Source organism: Hyla sarda, chromosome 4, assembly GCF_029499605.1.
Source record: "Hyla sarda isolate aHylSar1 chromosome 4, aHylSar1.hap1, whole genome shotgun sequence".
NCBI classification, from domain to species: domain Eukaryota; kingdom Metazoa; phylum Chordata; class Amphibia; order Anura; family Hylidae; genus Hyla; species Hyla sarda.
Genome location: NC_079192.1, coordinates 404764328 through 404779794, shown reverse-complemented (window position 1 = coordinate 404779794; position 15467 = coordinate 404764328). Strand labels below are relative to the sequence as shown.

Sequence of the window (15467 nt, the reverse complement as noted above, 5' to 3'; positions counted from 1 at the left end):
GTGTTATTATATGATAAAAGGGGAGAAATCGGAATAATAAATCAGCAGAAGATCGGGAATATCACAATCACATGATCTCCGATGATCAGCCAATGATCCTCCAGTATCGGGGCTATAGCTCCGCCCACACAGTTAACCCTTCAGTGTCCTCCTTATGTCTGTCGGTCAGCGGTCACAGTTGTCATTAGACTGAAGCCAGCAGTGCTGACCGAGGGGATCGCTCCTCTCTATCCCCAGAGCACAGATCCGACCATACCCAGTCACATGACACCATCCTACATAACTGCACAGTTCTCAGCACTGAAAGAGTTAACCGCAGAGAAAAATCCCGGGAGCCTCCCCCGTGTCCTCTCAGACATAACGCGGTGCCGCATCTCGGGTGTTCACACTGATTACCGGCTGCTCCTGTACAGACATCTGAATGCTGACAATATACGTCCTCAGAGAACTATCCCTATATACATTTACATGGCGCAGTCCAGGAGAGCGCCCCCATATCCATTCTACATCTGGGGGGCTGCTGTAGCATTAATATATCATAAGAGAAAATAATCGCAATAATTCTCAGGTTGGGTAAAACACGATGTGCACAACCTATTACCTAGAGGATTTACATTTACTCCTAAATCTCTGAGAAATCAATAAGTGACTGTTACAACAGCGACACCTGCTGGTGAGAGCTTTATACTCTAATCTTTACATGTTACCAAATTGTAACATCGAGTATTTCTATTTCCCCAAAGGCTGATACAATTGTTACAAATAGATACAACAACTATGGTTGGTTACTAAAGCTTATATTTACACAACACAACAATTGTATCTGTTCTCCTATCTGGTATAATGAGAAGTAGGTTGTTTAATTCTTAGGGACCAGACAGAATGGGGCGGGGCCTGTGCTCTGTGTCAGCCAATAACAGCTCATGAAAATGGCAGCTCAGCAGCCAATCAGAGCGCAGCCACTGACTATATAAGAGTCGCCAGCAGCTCCGCAATCTATATTTCTCTTCCGCAGTATTTTTATTGTTATAGACGGCAGCGATAAACTATGGCAGAAACCGCACCAGCCGCCGCTCCTCCCGCCGATCCGGCCGCAAAGTCCAAGAAGCAGCCGAAGAAATCAGCAGCAGGGGGCGCTAAGAAAAGCCACAAACCCTCCGGTCCCAGCGTGTCCGAGCTGCTCGTTAAAGCCGTGTCCGCCTCTAAGGAGCGCAGTGGGGTGTCTCTGGCCGCCCTGAAGAAGGCTCTGGCTGCCGGAGGATACGATGTAGACAAGAACAACAGCCGCCTGAAGCTGGCCATCAAGGGGCTGGTGACCAAGGGAACCCTGCTCCAGGTGAAAGGCAGCGGCGCCTCCGGATCCTTCAAGATCAACAAGAACCAGCTGGAGACTAAGGACAAGGCGGCCAAGAAGAAGCCGGCGGCTGCGGCCAAGAAGCCTGCAGCAGCTAAGAAAGCGACCAAATCCCCTAAGAAGCCAAAGAAGGCTCCGAGCGCGGCCAAGAGCCCGAAGAAAGCCAAGAAGCCTGCAGCGGCCAAGAGCCCGAAGAAAGCCAAGAAGCCTGCAGCGGCCAAAAGCCCCAAGAAGCCGAAGGCTGCTCCCAAGAAGGTGACCAAGAGCCCGGCTAAGAAGGCGGCCAAACCCAAAGCTGCCAAGAGCCCGGCTAAAAAGGTGACTAAAGCCAAGAAGAGCGCGGCTAAGAAATAATCGGGAGCCTCGTCCTGTACTTATCCCACAAAGGCTCTTTTCAGAGCCACCACCTTCTCCAGACAGAGCTGTATGATCACCGCCCGGATATCACCCTGGATATATAGTTATGATAGTGATATAAATCCCTTCTATATTATCATCACTTTATTATATTGTTATATAAATCACAATGCATCTGCCTTTACTTCTAGATCCCCTTATGAACACTGAACTGAGGATGTTCTGCTGTAACACTGATAGTGTCAGCGCTTGGGGAAAATATCTCTTGTTACAAATCGGCAACATAAAAGGTTATATAAATCTCTCACCACAAGGTGTCGCTATTGTAACACAATGTATCTCCTGTGTATAAACTGTAAGGATTTACACTGCTTTAATAAATAGACGCTCTATGGATAGACGGGATTACGGAAACTGATTTACCAGAGATTTGGGGGTGAATGTAACCCTGTATTTTCCCTATTCTGAGGGTTATTGGGCTGCTTAGTCTTATTACTATATAAAGCCATGCAGTCACGAATAGCCTATATATGGGAGAGCGGCAGACAATCTGAACACTCGGAATACTGCACCGCGTCATGTCTGAGGGGACACGGGGGAGGGCGCTATTACCGGGAGTTACGTCTGTCCGCAGGCAGGACCGAATAGGGCCAGGATGGGCCCCGCCTCTTCTGAACAAAGATCGATGGCTGACGCCCCATGTGTTTTGGCGGGCTCAGCTTTATATGAATCAGCCAATGGGATGTAGGGGGTGTGGCTTACTTTATCCAATCACGATGAGGCCAGGACTATAACTGTTCTGCTCTTTCCTCTCCCGATCACTTCTTACTGACTTGTCTACAGAGGATCATGGCCAGGACCAAGCAGACCGCGCGTAAATCCACCGGAGGGAAAGCTCCCCGCAAGCAGCTGGCTACTAAGGCCGCCAGGAAGAGCGCTCCCGCCACTGGTGGGGTGAAGAAGCCTCACCGCTACCGTCCAGGTACAGTGGCTCTCCGTGAGATCCGCCGCTACCAGAAGTCCACCGAGCTGCTGATCCGGAAGCTCCCCTTCCAGCGCCTGGTAAGAGAGATCGCCCAGGACTTCAAGACCGATCTTCGCTTCCAGAGCTCGGCGGTCATGGCCCTGCAGGAGGCCAGCGAGGCTTACCTGGTGGGACTCTTTGAGGACACCAATCTATGCGCCATCCACGCCAAGAGGGTCACCATCATGCCCAAAGACATCCAGCTGGCCCGCAGGATCCGTGGGGAGAGAGCTTAGATCTACCCGGGACCCGCATACAACACAAAGGCTCTTATCAGAGCCACCAAATTATCTATAGAACGAGCTGATTCCTGAATGTCTCCAGTTCTGTCCCGATTCTCCGCCTGTTCTCATAAGCAGGATCCAGTATAGTTCTCTAGAATAAACCCTTTCAGTGCTGGAAATGTGCAGGTATAGAATTGTCCTCTGCGGTATTAGTTCCTGGGGGTGACCGGTATTATGGGGACTGCAGTGTATATTCTGGGGGTTACAGAGGATCGGTCCCCTCCGGTCAGGACTGCTGGCTTCAGACTCCTGACCTATATAACAAGTAATCGGGATATGAAGGAGGAATACAAGGCAGGCAGCAAGGACACTGAAGGGTTAACACTATGGTCAGAGCTATATCCCCGATACTGGAGGTTCATTGACTGATCACCCGAGATTGTAATATTCCCGATCATCTGCTGATCTATTCCGATCTCTCCCCTTCTATCATATATTAACACGTGGGGTTAGGCTCTCGGACGATTATTCTCGGTCACTCTCATTGCACATATCGGGGCTTTATATAATGTCGTACAATGTGTGCAGAGTCTTGGTGCCCGGGGGTGAGCAGTCCTGTAGACCTGGTAATACTGCCCGAGTGATCGATTCTTGTGAATGGATCGTTCTTCAGACCAAAACGATCTGAATCCCCCGATACTTCGCTTGGGCTCATACAGAGTCCGGGGCTGGGTCCGCAGGATTATGGTAAACAATTGTTTCCTGTCATCTTAACCCTTTCATTGCCTAAGATATTAATATTGGTGGACGATCCAAATGTGCTTTTCTTTTAATCCCTGGTAGAGGCAGCAGCGGTGCATGTCCCGCTAATAGACACCACTATGATGTTTCCTTCTCAGCCACAAAATCACTTCTAAATCCCTCCATTGTCCTGTCCTGGCGGTCTATTAACTCTTTCAGTGTATAGCAGCCCTAGTGACCTAATCAGAAGCCCTCACATCGCTCCTCGTGCTAGAACCGCTGCTGTAATACCCGGAGCTGTCGCCATTTTGCCCGGTACCGACAGATCCTCTGAGTATAAAGAGCGGGGGGATTGATCCCACCTTCTAGGGACTCAATATAATCGCCTCATCGATTGTATATAAATCATTTCCCCTGTGATCTGTACAATACCGAATCTCACCGACCAGAAGCGCTATCTGCTTCTCTGCTGTGCGCAAACACCTGAACCTGACGGGTAACATGAATGCAGCTGCTCACGGTGTTCGGTAGATTTTCCTCTTTATTCTACACTGGCCGGATTCTCGCCGATATCGCTGGTAATATAAATCTTACATACGACTGACTGCTCCTAAAGATTATTCGTTACATTTTGAGAAGGATCGGATTAGTAACCAGCCGCAAACTAATCGCTGCGAGTAATGTAGAATGAGCGGGAGATTCAAAATAGGGACCGTTACAGTGTTCAGCCAATCAGCGGAGGGAGAGGGAGGAGCCAGGAATGTAAATTCAGTAAAATAAACGCCCCGGAAGTCGTCATTGTTCTCGGTCCGCTCCTGTGCTATATAAGCCGGACTCTGCCGCACTCGGTATCTTGCAGTCTACTCGCTACATAGAGAAGATGTCTGGACGCGGTAAAGGAGGGAAAGGGCTCGGTAAGGGCGGAGCCAAGCGGCACAGGAAGGTGCTCCGGGATAACATCCAGGGCATCACCAAGCCTGCCATCCGCCGTCTAGCTCGCAGGGGAGGTGTGAAGCGCATCTCCGGCCTCATCTATGAAGAGACTCGCGGTGTCCTGAAAGTCTTCCTGGAGAACGTCATCCGTGACGCCGTCACCTACACCGAGCACGCCAAGAGGAAGACCGTCACCGCTATGGACGTGGTGTACGCCCTCAAGCGCCAGGGCCGCACTCTCTACGGCTTCGGAGGTTAATTCTGCTTCTACTCGGCTCCATCACATCAACCCAAAGGCTCTTCTCAGAGCCGCCCACATGTTCTATGGAAAAAGCTAGAGTTCCCTGTGTCTGCACTGCTGTGTATCTGTCGTAGTGGTCTATTATATCTATTATAATCTATTATCTCTATAGTTAACGTGGTTGGGATGAAAGGGCTATAGAAGCTGTATAAGGAGAGAACCCGTTTTGGGGATTTACTAGGACTTAATATCAATGGCCCGAGTTGTGTCCTGTCATATAGATGACTATTGGCCGATGTGTATAGTGACAGGGAAACTAGTAGCAGTTCGGGTGGGAGGTGATGTGATTCTATATAGAGCCATGAATATAATAGGATGTGGAGACTCCTTCCCCTGAACATGTGGAGGGACCGTAGAATGTAACATTACATGGCCCTGATTATGATCGCTGCCCGGGAGTTCTGTACTAACACTGTACACTGCGGAGAATACATTACTAGCCGACACCATTCTGTAATTAACCACCAACAGGACAGCGCCCCCTATTGAATGAACGGGAAAATAACCAGCGGTTCTATAGCCGGATACTGACCGCTCTTTGGCTCCTCTCCGGGGGTTTGAGTTTCCCGCTCTTTGATTCTGTCCCGTCCTCTCCCTCCTTGTAATAACACGAGGACGGGTCAGCGATTGTTTCCGGTCATTGTATAAAGCCAGTCCCGGTCTATCCATGTACCGAGTGAGGCGGCTGGAGATCTGATGTGTCCAGGAGCTTCTATTACACACAGGAGGCTACAGTATAGGGGGCGCCATCTCTATAATGAGGTCCTATCTATACTGTCTCCTATTATATCTCCGGATCCCTTGTCTAGTAACTGATGGTCTCTAGGTTCCTATTGTCATTTGTTTCTCCATTACAGGAACTGCTTGTACATTACCCGTATGACACCGGGGGTTCATGTGTATTATTGGGGTCATATATTCCGAATTATAAAAGGGAGGCGGCTGTACACACAGTCAGGTAAGTGACCAGAAAGATCGGCACAAATCCTTCTTCCATTCACTATAGTTCCGTATTCAACTCGGGCAAATCTTAATATGTTCCACACTGAATGGGGATTGGCTGATGAAGTCACATGATCTGTTCTGGCCAATAGGCGGATACTATTCCCTAACTGTCAATCTCAATTAGCAATTAGAATGTTTCTCTATAATTGAGCAGAGAACGTTCTAATTGCTTATTAAGATTGACAGTAATGGGAAAGTATCTGTTAATTGGCCGGAACAGATCATGTGACCTCATCAACCAATCCTCATTCAGTGTGGGACTTCTGCTAGTAATAAAAATGGTAGAATAACTTTTGTATGAATGTATTCTGCATGTCCTTGTCTGATTGTGTTTGCAAAATATTAAAAATAATATAATAATAACTAATACATCTAACAACTATATGACTTGTGCAGTAGGGACAGGTTATGTGTTACAGCCGCGGCCTCCTGCTGTATAAGATAGAGACAAGAAGAACCTATGGAGCTTTTCACTAAATCATAATAGACATTTATACTTCTTATTTCAGAATAAATATCATTAATTCTAGATTTAGGATTTAGTGTTAGGTTTGTATTAAGGCAGATGACACAACAACCTTTATACTGAATGTGACGAATCCCTAAGCAAAAAGCCGAGATGGACAAATTGACAAACATTCACCCAATATTTTAATCAATGCTGCCTGAATATCTCCAGGTTCGGATCCGGGTTTCCCGGTGAAGAGCAATATTATCCGGACTCCTCGGGAGAATGAGGGGATACGACAACAAACAGGGGCAGGAATAGTGCAGAGGCCGGTATGTGGTCTTTCCTCTCTCATCCTTGTAATACATCACTGTAATGTTCACTTTATGATCCCAATAATACACAGGAATCCATACAGGTCATGTGCAACTATATTCTGGGAGGAAAAACAAGTCACAATAAGAAGCTGGAGACCAAAAGATAATAGACGAGAGATCCGGGGATATAATCCTACAGAGAATAGGGGATCTATTGTATCTGGATCGGGGCTATTACTTTACAGCCATTGGAGTAAATCCTGGAGGATCCCAGGTGCTGCTGTTTCCTCCGGACTTTTCTCCTTCTTGCTCCTTACCTCTACTTCCATCTTCAGCCCCTCGGACCCCCTCACTGCTCTCCGCTCCCTCCGCTGTCCTCTCCGGTCCCCGCTATCCCTGTCTCCTTTCTCCCCGGATCATGTTCTATATTGCGGCATCTCTCTCCTCTCCTGGCGGCCCGAACACTCCCCGGAGCCCGGTCAGAGGTGACAGCTCCTGCCCCGCAGCTCCAACAAGGAGATCATATAATTCAGGATCCTGGAGATAAATATCTGTTACTCCTCACCCTCATATGCAAACCTTCTATATTACATCACTTTATTATATGTTATATTGAGGACAATGCAGACGTATTTATTTGTTCTAGATCCCCTTAGGACACTTATACACCCTGTTTATCCTATACCAGATATAAGAGCAGCTGAAATTATTGTGCTGTGTTATTATAAGTCTTAGTCACCATCCATAGTTGTATCTATTTGTGTCTCTGTAACTTGTATCAGCACCTGGGAAATACAAATACTTGTTACTATTTTGTAACATGTAAAGATTAGAATACAAAGCTCTCACCACCAGGTGTCGCTATTGTAACACAATGTATCTGATCTGTATAAACTGTAACGATTTATACTGCTGTGATAAATAGACGATCTATGGATAGACATAAGGAAACAATTGATTTACCAGAGATTTGGGGTTAATGTAACCCTTTAGATAATAGGTTGTGCACATGGTGTTTTATCCATCCGGATAATTATTGGGCTTATTTCTTGTAAACGTAATATAAAGTCAATGCAGCCCCGAATGGAGACTAAATATGGGGGCGCTCTACTATAGTGCACCATGTAAGTGTATATAGGGATTGGGACTAGTGAAGCAGAGAGCGCTCCGGGGACTGCAGTGTAATGTGACCGGGGGCTCCGGGGACTGCAGTGTAATGTGACCGGGGGCTCCGGGGACTGCAGTGTAATGTGACAGGGGGCTCCGGGGACTGCAGTGTAATGTGACCGGGGGCTCCGGGGACTGCAGTGTAATGTGACCGGGGGCTCCGGGGACTGCAGTGCATATTCTGGGGTTAGAGAAGAGCGCCCCCCCCCCCCCCCCGGTCTGTAAGGATTCAGTCTCCTGACACATGACCATGGGCTATGAAGGGGAAACGAAGAGCATAAATAACGAGGACACTGAAGGGTTAACTTTGTGGGCGGAGCGATAACCCAGATAGTTTATTCATTGGAGATTTTGAATTTCCCGCTCTTTGTCTGGTCCCTGTACACGTGATTACATTCCTATGTTGTTGTCTTTGTCCAGGGAGAAGACAAGGGCGGCGGAGGGGAAACGGAGGATCAGATGAGGGGATCCTAGTGAGGCTGATGCGGAGAAGTCTCTACAGAGCGATGATCTCTAACATGATGTGCGGGCGGAGCCTTCTACAGACAGAGGGTTAAGGGGATGAATTATTTCCCTAAACGTGTAATGATGGGGGTTATACTCCATGGGGAGATTACAGCCAACAGATTATATGTAACAATATTTCAGGGGATCTTCCTGCTGTAATAATCCGCTACTCCCCACCGTAGAGATCACATTACCGGCAGATCAGCTCCGATCAGTCTCGTTTACCACAAACAGAACAACATTCAGCATTCTCCCACCTGCGCCGCAAATCCACCCTCTGCCCGCTACATGTTCTAAGACTACAACCCCCAGCATGTCCCCCACTGTAAGTGCAACAACCCCCAGCATGTCCCCCACTGTAAGTGCCACAACCCCCAGCATGTCCCCCACTGTAAGTGCTACAACCCCCAATATGTCCCCCACTGTAAGTGCCACAACCCCCAGCATGTCCCCCACTGTAAGTGCCACAACCCCCAGCATGTCCCCCACTGTAAGTACTACAACCCCCAGCATGTCCCCCACTGTAAGTGCCACAACCCCCAGCATGTCCCCCACTGTAAGTGCCACAACCCCCAGCATGTCCCCCACTGTAAGTGCCACAACCCCCAGCATGTCCCCCACTGTAAGTACTACAACCCCCAGCATGCCCCCCACTGTAAGTGCATGCTGTGGGAGTTGTAGTCTTAGAACAGGTAGGTGACAGATGGCATAAGTGCGGCGCGGGGGAAAGGCTGGCTGCACCCCAAAAATCCATATGTAGAAACTGTACCCATCCCTCTTAGTGAGGGTAGCGGGGATGGAGTGAGCAGGAAACTGTCCTTGTCCGGAGGGTCACATTCTGCTATAGGAACAGTTTTCTTTAGATTTTTTTTGAAGAGCCGAAAAACAGAAGTGAAGGTGTCCAATCCGTCTCACACTTAATGAAAGAAACTTCAGTTCTACTATAACCCCTGTATAAAGAACATGTCATAAGAAATATAATCCTTCTTAGACAGGATCAGCGGCGCCAGCTCTGTAGGAGACAATGTGGTGGCTCTTAGAAGAGCCTTTGGTGTTCGGGATGATCTGGGATAAGCGGTGATCACTTGCTCTTGGCCGCTTTGCTGCTCTCGGTCTTCTTGGGCAGCAGCACGGCCTGGATGTTGGGCAGGACGCCTCCCTGGGCGATGGTCACCCCACCCAGCAGCTTGTTCAGCTCCTCGTCATTGCGCACGGCCAGCTGCAGGTGACGGGGGATGATGCGGGTCTTCTTGTTGTCCCGGGCGGCATTACCGGCCAATTCCAGGATCTCAGCGGTTAAATACTCCAGCACAGCGGCCAGGTAGACCGGAGCACCGGCGCCCACCCTCTCGGCGTAGTTCCCTTTGCGGAGGAGCCTGTGCACACGACCGACGGGGAACTGGAGTCCTGCCCGGGATGAGCGGGTCTTTGCCTTGGCCCGAACCTTCCCTCCTTGTTTGCCGCGTCCAGACATAATGATAAGTGAATTCTAAAAGTACAAGAGAATTTCCTCCGAGATGTCACCGTTATTCTCTTTCTGCTGCCTTTTATATGTTTCTGCTCCGCCCTTCGGCTCCTGTGATTGGGTAGATGTGAATCCGACCAATGGTGGCGAGACTTGAAGAAACACCAATAAATCATTCACTGGGCGGGGCTAATGACACTCCCACAGGTCACATGATTTGCTCCTCCTGTAGAATAACGAGCAGACAGCATTTCTCATTTGCATGGGCTGCCTATAAATACGGCTGCGGTGGGAGGAGGAAGCATCATTATTCTCTCTGTTTTAGTGAAGAAGGATTGTGAGTGATCATCATGCCTGATCCCGCCAAGTCTGCACCAGCGCCCAAGAAGGGCTCCAAGAAAGCCGTGACCAAGACTCAGAAGAAGGACGGCAAGAAGCGGAGGAAGACCAGGAAGGAAAGCTATGCCATCTATGTGTACAAGGTGCTCAAGCAGGTCCATCCTGACACCGGCATCTCCTCCAAGGCCATGGGCATCATGAACTCCTTTGTCAACGATATCTTCGAGCGCATCGCAGGGGAAGCCTCCCGCCTGGCTCACTACAACAAGCGCTCCACCATCACCTCCCGGGAGATCCAGACCGCCGTGCGCCTGCTGCTGCCTGGAGAGCTGGCCAAGCACGCCGTGTCCGAGGGCACCAAGGCCGTCACCAAGTACACCAGCGCCAAGTAACCTGCTCCGCCTCCTGCTGTCACCCCAAAGGCTCTTCTAAGAGCCGCCACATTGTCTATAATAGAGCTGGAGCTTCTATCTGCTAGAATTAGCTTTATTCTCTTTGTGGCCGAGTTTATACCAGTGCAGCCGCTTTATACTGTACATATTGTGCTGCTCCGGGATCGCGGTCTGTGATACATAATCTGGCTGCTGGTTACATCAGCACCGTATATATACGTTAACGCCAGAATAAGTAATTGTGTCTCGGGTCTGGGGTTTGTGTCTCCTGCACTGACCGGACATATCGGTATCACAGTGGTGATCGGTATCGCCGGGATTCCCGTAGCTTTTCTGCGGTTCCGTTTAGATGCCGGGACATCTATACAAATTGTGAGATTCAGGTCCTTGTGTCTCCCGGATACGATCAGATCTCTTATCGGTTCGGTCCTGTATACATATTCCCACCATCAGATCTGATCGCAGACAGACTGGGCAGGAAACAATCGATCAGACACATTACAGGGAGGGTCTGCGCCATCTCTAGTCCCAGGAAGATCTCATCCCCCATAGACCCCTGATCACCCCCAGCAGATTATTACCGCAGTAACAATCGGGCCGGAGGTCTAGGAGAGAGGATTGTTGGGGAACAAAGAGCAGAAATTGTTACGACCAAAAAATACCGCGGTCACTGAAGGGTTAACGATGATTTAACCGTTTGTTGCCGCCTGGGGGCGGAGCTATAGCTCCATACTTTGTGTTCATTGTGTATCTATCGGCTCCTCGTGGACAGTGATTTCCCGATCTTGCTGATCGCTTCTCCCGATCTTTTACTCTTCATCCATATAAAATGTGATAGAATAAAGTGAGAAGAGAGGACGATGGACGGAGATTATACCTGATCGTTTATAGATCTGCAGAGATCGTCCGGGAAATTCTCTCCTAGACCTCCGGCCCCTGATTGTTCTTGCGGTAATAATCTGCTGGGTGTGATCAGGGGTCTATGGGGGATGAGATCTTCCTGGGACTAGAACTGACAGTAACTTTCTTCTATATCCACATAAACAATAAATGTACAATGTAATAAAAATAGAGAACAAATAAAAGGGGTAAAATACAACTGGATCACTGGATGGTAAAAGGCAGAAATACAAATCATCAATAAAACATCTAGTAAATAGATGATGCGGCTCCTCTGATCAGATGTACAGGGGATAAAGCTGCTGTGCGGAGATCAGTAGTGTGTACTGGGCTGTAGGATAAAATGTATGAAATAACACAGGGAACCAACCGTGTGCACAGACTGATGGTTACAGCCGCCGACCGGGAGCCCGTCGATACAGGAGAGATCTCGGTGGGAAACTATATATTTTTTCTATTCTGTTCAGATGATTAATATTAGCGCTTCAAAGCCTCAATTATAATGTTTCTAAATAGAATAATTACTGATGTAACAACAAAGTGAACTGATCAAAGACAAAACACCTGAAAGGTCACTGCAGGGGTTAATAGGATATGAAGATTGGCAGTGAGTTTACATACAGCACATGAAGACAGATGGAAACTATACTACAAACTACCACTAGAGGTCCCCAGAGGACAGGAGATGAGGCTGATGGATTCAGTCCTCATTGTGAATGCAGTAAATGCTCCTGAGGCTTCATCCAGACCGGATGATATTTGTGATAACTTTTAGATCTAAAACATTTCCAGGCGCTTCCAGTTTTTCAAATCTGTTAGATTAATGGGCTGGTACCTGTTTACTTGGAGGGATATAAGTGGAATCTCATGTGTTAGGCACAATAGTGTGAGGCAATCTGCTTCATCAGTTCTCTTATGTTCATTTCATCCCAAAAGCAAAGAACTACACAGCTCAGAAACATAAAGGGAACACTCAAATAACACAATGTAACTCCAAATCAGCATTTTTTGCAATTCTAACCACTGTCACTTTAAGCATTAATAACTCTGAGATGCTTTTACCTTTCATTCTGATTCCGAGATTGGTTTTACATGACATATTCTACTTTAACAAGGTGTTTCACAAGAATAGCAGCAAAGTGGAGGAGAAAAATCAAAGTCTGCATTTTTTACACTAAAATGTTCTTGTAGACCCATATTTTATTTTTTATTTTTACAAGGGGTAAAAGAAGAAAAAGTCCCCCAAAATTTGTAACCCAATTTCTCTCGAGCAAGATAATACATCATATGTGGATGTAAAGTGCTCTGTGGGTGCACTAGAGGGCTCAGAAGAGAAGGAACAACAATGGTATTTTAAAGAGCAAATTTTGCTGAAATGGTGTTTTGGGGGCATATCACATTTAGGAAGCCCCCATGGTGCCAGAGCAGCCAAAAACACCCCACATGGGATACTATTTTGAAAACTACACCCCTCATGGAACATAACAAAGGGTACAGTGAGCCTTAACACCCCACAGGTGTTTGACAGCTTTGCGTGGAAGTTGGACGTGAAAATGAAAAATGTAAATTTTTTTACTAAAATGCTTGTTACCCCAAATTTTGGTGGTAATAGGTTAAAATGTCCCCCAAAATCTGAAACCTCATTTCTCTCGAGTAAGGAAATATATTATATGAGGATGAAAGTGATCTGAGGGTGCACTAGAGGGCTCAGAAGGGAAGGAGCAACATTGGGCTTTTGGAAAGCAAATTTTGCTTAAATGGTTTGTGGGGGCATGTTTCATTTAGGAAGCCCCCATGGTGCCGGAAAAGCGAAAAAAAAAACACATGGCATACTATTTGGAAAACTACACCACTCAAGGAACATAAAAAAGGGGTACAGTGAGCATTTACACCCCACTGGCGTTTGACAGATCTTTGTAACAGTGGGCTGTCCAAATGAAAAATTACATTCTTCATTTTCACGGACCACTGTTCCAAAAATCTGTCAGACACCTGTGGGGTGTAAATGCTCACTAAACTCCTTGTTACGTTCCATTAGTGGGAGGTTACATGTGGGTGTTTATTTGTTTGCGTTTATTTCCGAACCACTGTAACCAGCAGCCACCCCTGTGCAAATCACCAGTTTAGGCCTCAAATGCACATAGTGCACTCTCACTCATGAGCCTTGTTGTGCGCCCGCAGAGCATTTTTCGCCCACATATGAGGTATAAAAAAAATAATAAAAATACACTAACATGCTGGTGTAGACCCCAACTTTACATTTTCATAAGGGGTAAAAGGAGAAAAAGCCACCAAAAATTTGTAGTGCAATTTTGCTGAAATAGATTTTGGTGGCCATGTCGTATTTAGGAAGCCCCCATGGTGCCAGAACACCAAAAAACACCCCACATGGCATACTATTTTGGAAACTACACCCCTCAAGAAACGTAACAGGGGGTACAGTAAGCCTTAACACCCCACAGGTGTTTGACAAATTTTCAATAAAGTTGGACGTGAAAATGAAAAAAAATATATTTTTTTACCTAAAATGCTGATGTTACCCCAAATTTTTAATTTTCACAAGGGGTAATAGGTTAAAATATCCCCCAAAATTTGAAACTCCATTACTCTCAAGTAAGGAAATATATTAAACGTGGATGTAAAGTGATCTGCGGGTGCACTAGAGGTCTCAGAATGGACGGATGGACATTGGGCTTTTGGAAAGCAAATTTTGCTGAAATGGTTTTTGGGGTCATGTCTCATTTAGGAAGCCCCCATGGTGCCTGAACAGTGAAAAACACCCCACATGGCACACCATTTGGGAAACTTAATCTCTCAAGGAACATAACAAGGGGTACAGTGAGCCTTAACAACCCACAAGTGTTTGACGTTGGACGTTAAAATGAAAAATGTAATTCTTTTTACTAAAATGCTTATGTCACCCCAAATTTTTCATTTTCATAAGGGGTAATAGGTTAAAATGTCCCCCAAAACCCCATTTCTCTCGAGTAAGGAAATTCCTCAAGTGATCTGCGGGTGCACTAGAGGGCTCAGAAGGGAAGGAGCAACAATGGGCTTATGAAAAGCGAATTTTGCTGAAATGGTTTTTGGGGGGCATGTTTCATTTAGGAAGCCCCCATGGTGCCAGAACAGCGAGAAGCACCCCACATGGCATACTATTTGGAAAACTACACCCCTCAAGGAACATAAAAAAAGGGGTACAGTGAGCATTTACATCACACTGGCATTTGACAGATCTTTGTAACAGTGGGCTTTGTAACAGTGGGCTGTCATTTTCACGGACCACTGTTCCAAAAATCTGTCAGACACCTGTGGGGTGTAAATGCTCACTAAACTCCTTGTTACGTTCCATAAGTGGGGAAGTTTCTGAAATGGGGTCACATGTGGGTGTTTATTTGTTTGCGTTTATTTCAGAACCGCTGTAATCAGCAGCCACCCCTGTGCAAATCACCAGTTTAGGCCTCAAATGCACATAGTGCACTCTCACTCCTGAGCCTTGTTGTGCGCCCCCAGATGGGGGTATTTCCGTACTTGGGAGAAAGTGTGTTACAAATTTTGGGGTTCTTTGTTTCCATTGATCTTTTATGAAAATTAAAAGTATGGGGCAACACCAGCATGTTGGTGTAAAAAAAAATAAAAATAAAAATTACACTTCTTTCAGAAGATATGGAGGCTTTGGGAGGATTATGATGATTCTCTGAATAACCACTGATGCGCCATGGCCATGCAATATTCTCTCTTTATTTTATATTCTTTCTTTTATTTTTAATTTTAATTTTTTATTTCATAATTATTTCTCTTTTAATTTTACTTTCTTTCCCTTTCTCTCCTCCTCCTTCATCTCTACAGTGTTTCTCCTTTATATATAAGGTTGCAAATTTTGCTTTATATATTGTATGCTCACTGTACATATGTCGTATTTTTCTTCTGTATTAAAATACAAAATTCTTTAAATAAACAGTTATCCAAAAAAAAAAAAAAAAAATTACATTA

The 15467-nt window shown here is 46.5% G+C and overlaps 5 protein-coding genes across 5 annotated transcripts; 4 read left to right on the top strand and 1 right to left on the bottom strand.

Annotated features, from left to right (window-relative positions):
• The first annotated feature begins 1048 nt into the window (after positions 1–1048).
• Positions 1049–1708, top strand: LOC130267522 (histone H1B-like). Its single transcript, XM_056517467.1, has one exon. The coding sequence runs from the start codon at positions 1049–1051 to the stop codon at positions 1706–1708; it is 660 nt and encodes a 219-aa protein (XP_056373442.1).
• An 852-nt stretch (positions 1709–2560) lies between these two features.
• Positions 2561–3115, top strand: LOC130267527 (histone H3). The gene has a single exon (XM_056517472.1). It carries the CDS (start codon positions 2561–2563, stop codon positions 2969–2971), a length of 411 nt encoding a protein of 136 aa, XP_056373447.1. The 3' UTR covers positions 2972–3115.
• Positions 3116–4443: 1328 nt separating this feature from the next.
• Positions 4444–4962, top strand: LOC130267544 (histone H4). The gene has a single exon (XM_056517492.1). It carries the CDS (start codon positions 4581–4583, stop codon positions 4890–4892), a length of 312 nt encoding a protein of 103 aa, XP_056373467.1. The 5' UTR covers positions 4444–4580; the 3' UTR covers positions 4893–4962.
• Positions 4963–9459: 4497 nt separating this feature from the next.
• On the bottom strand, positions 9460–9852 carry LOC130367499 (histone H2A type 1). The gene has a single exon (XM_056569922.1). It carries the CDS (start codon positions 9850–9852, stop codon positions 9460–9462), a length of 393 nt encoding a protein of 130 aa, XP_056425897.1.
• Positions 9853–10193: 341 nt separating this feature from the next.
• LOC130267540 (histone H2B 1.1) lies at positions 10194–10592 on the top strand. Its single transcript, XM_056517487.1, has one exon. The coding sequence runs from the start codon at positions 10194–10196 to the stop codon at positions 10572–10574; it is 381 nt and encodes a 126-aa protein (XP_056373462.1). The 3' UTR covers positions 10575–10592.
• The last annotated feature ends 4875 nt before the right edge of the window (positions 10593–15467 follow it).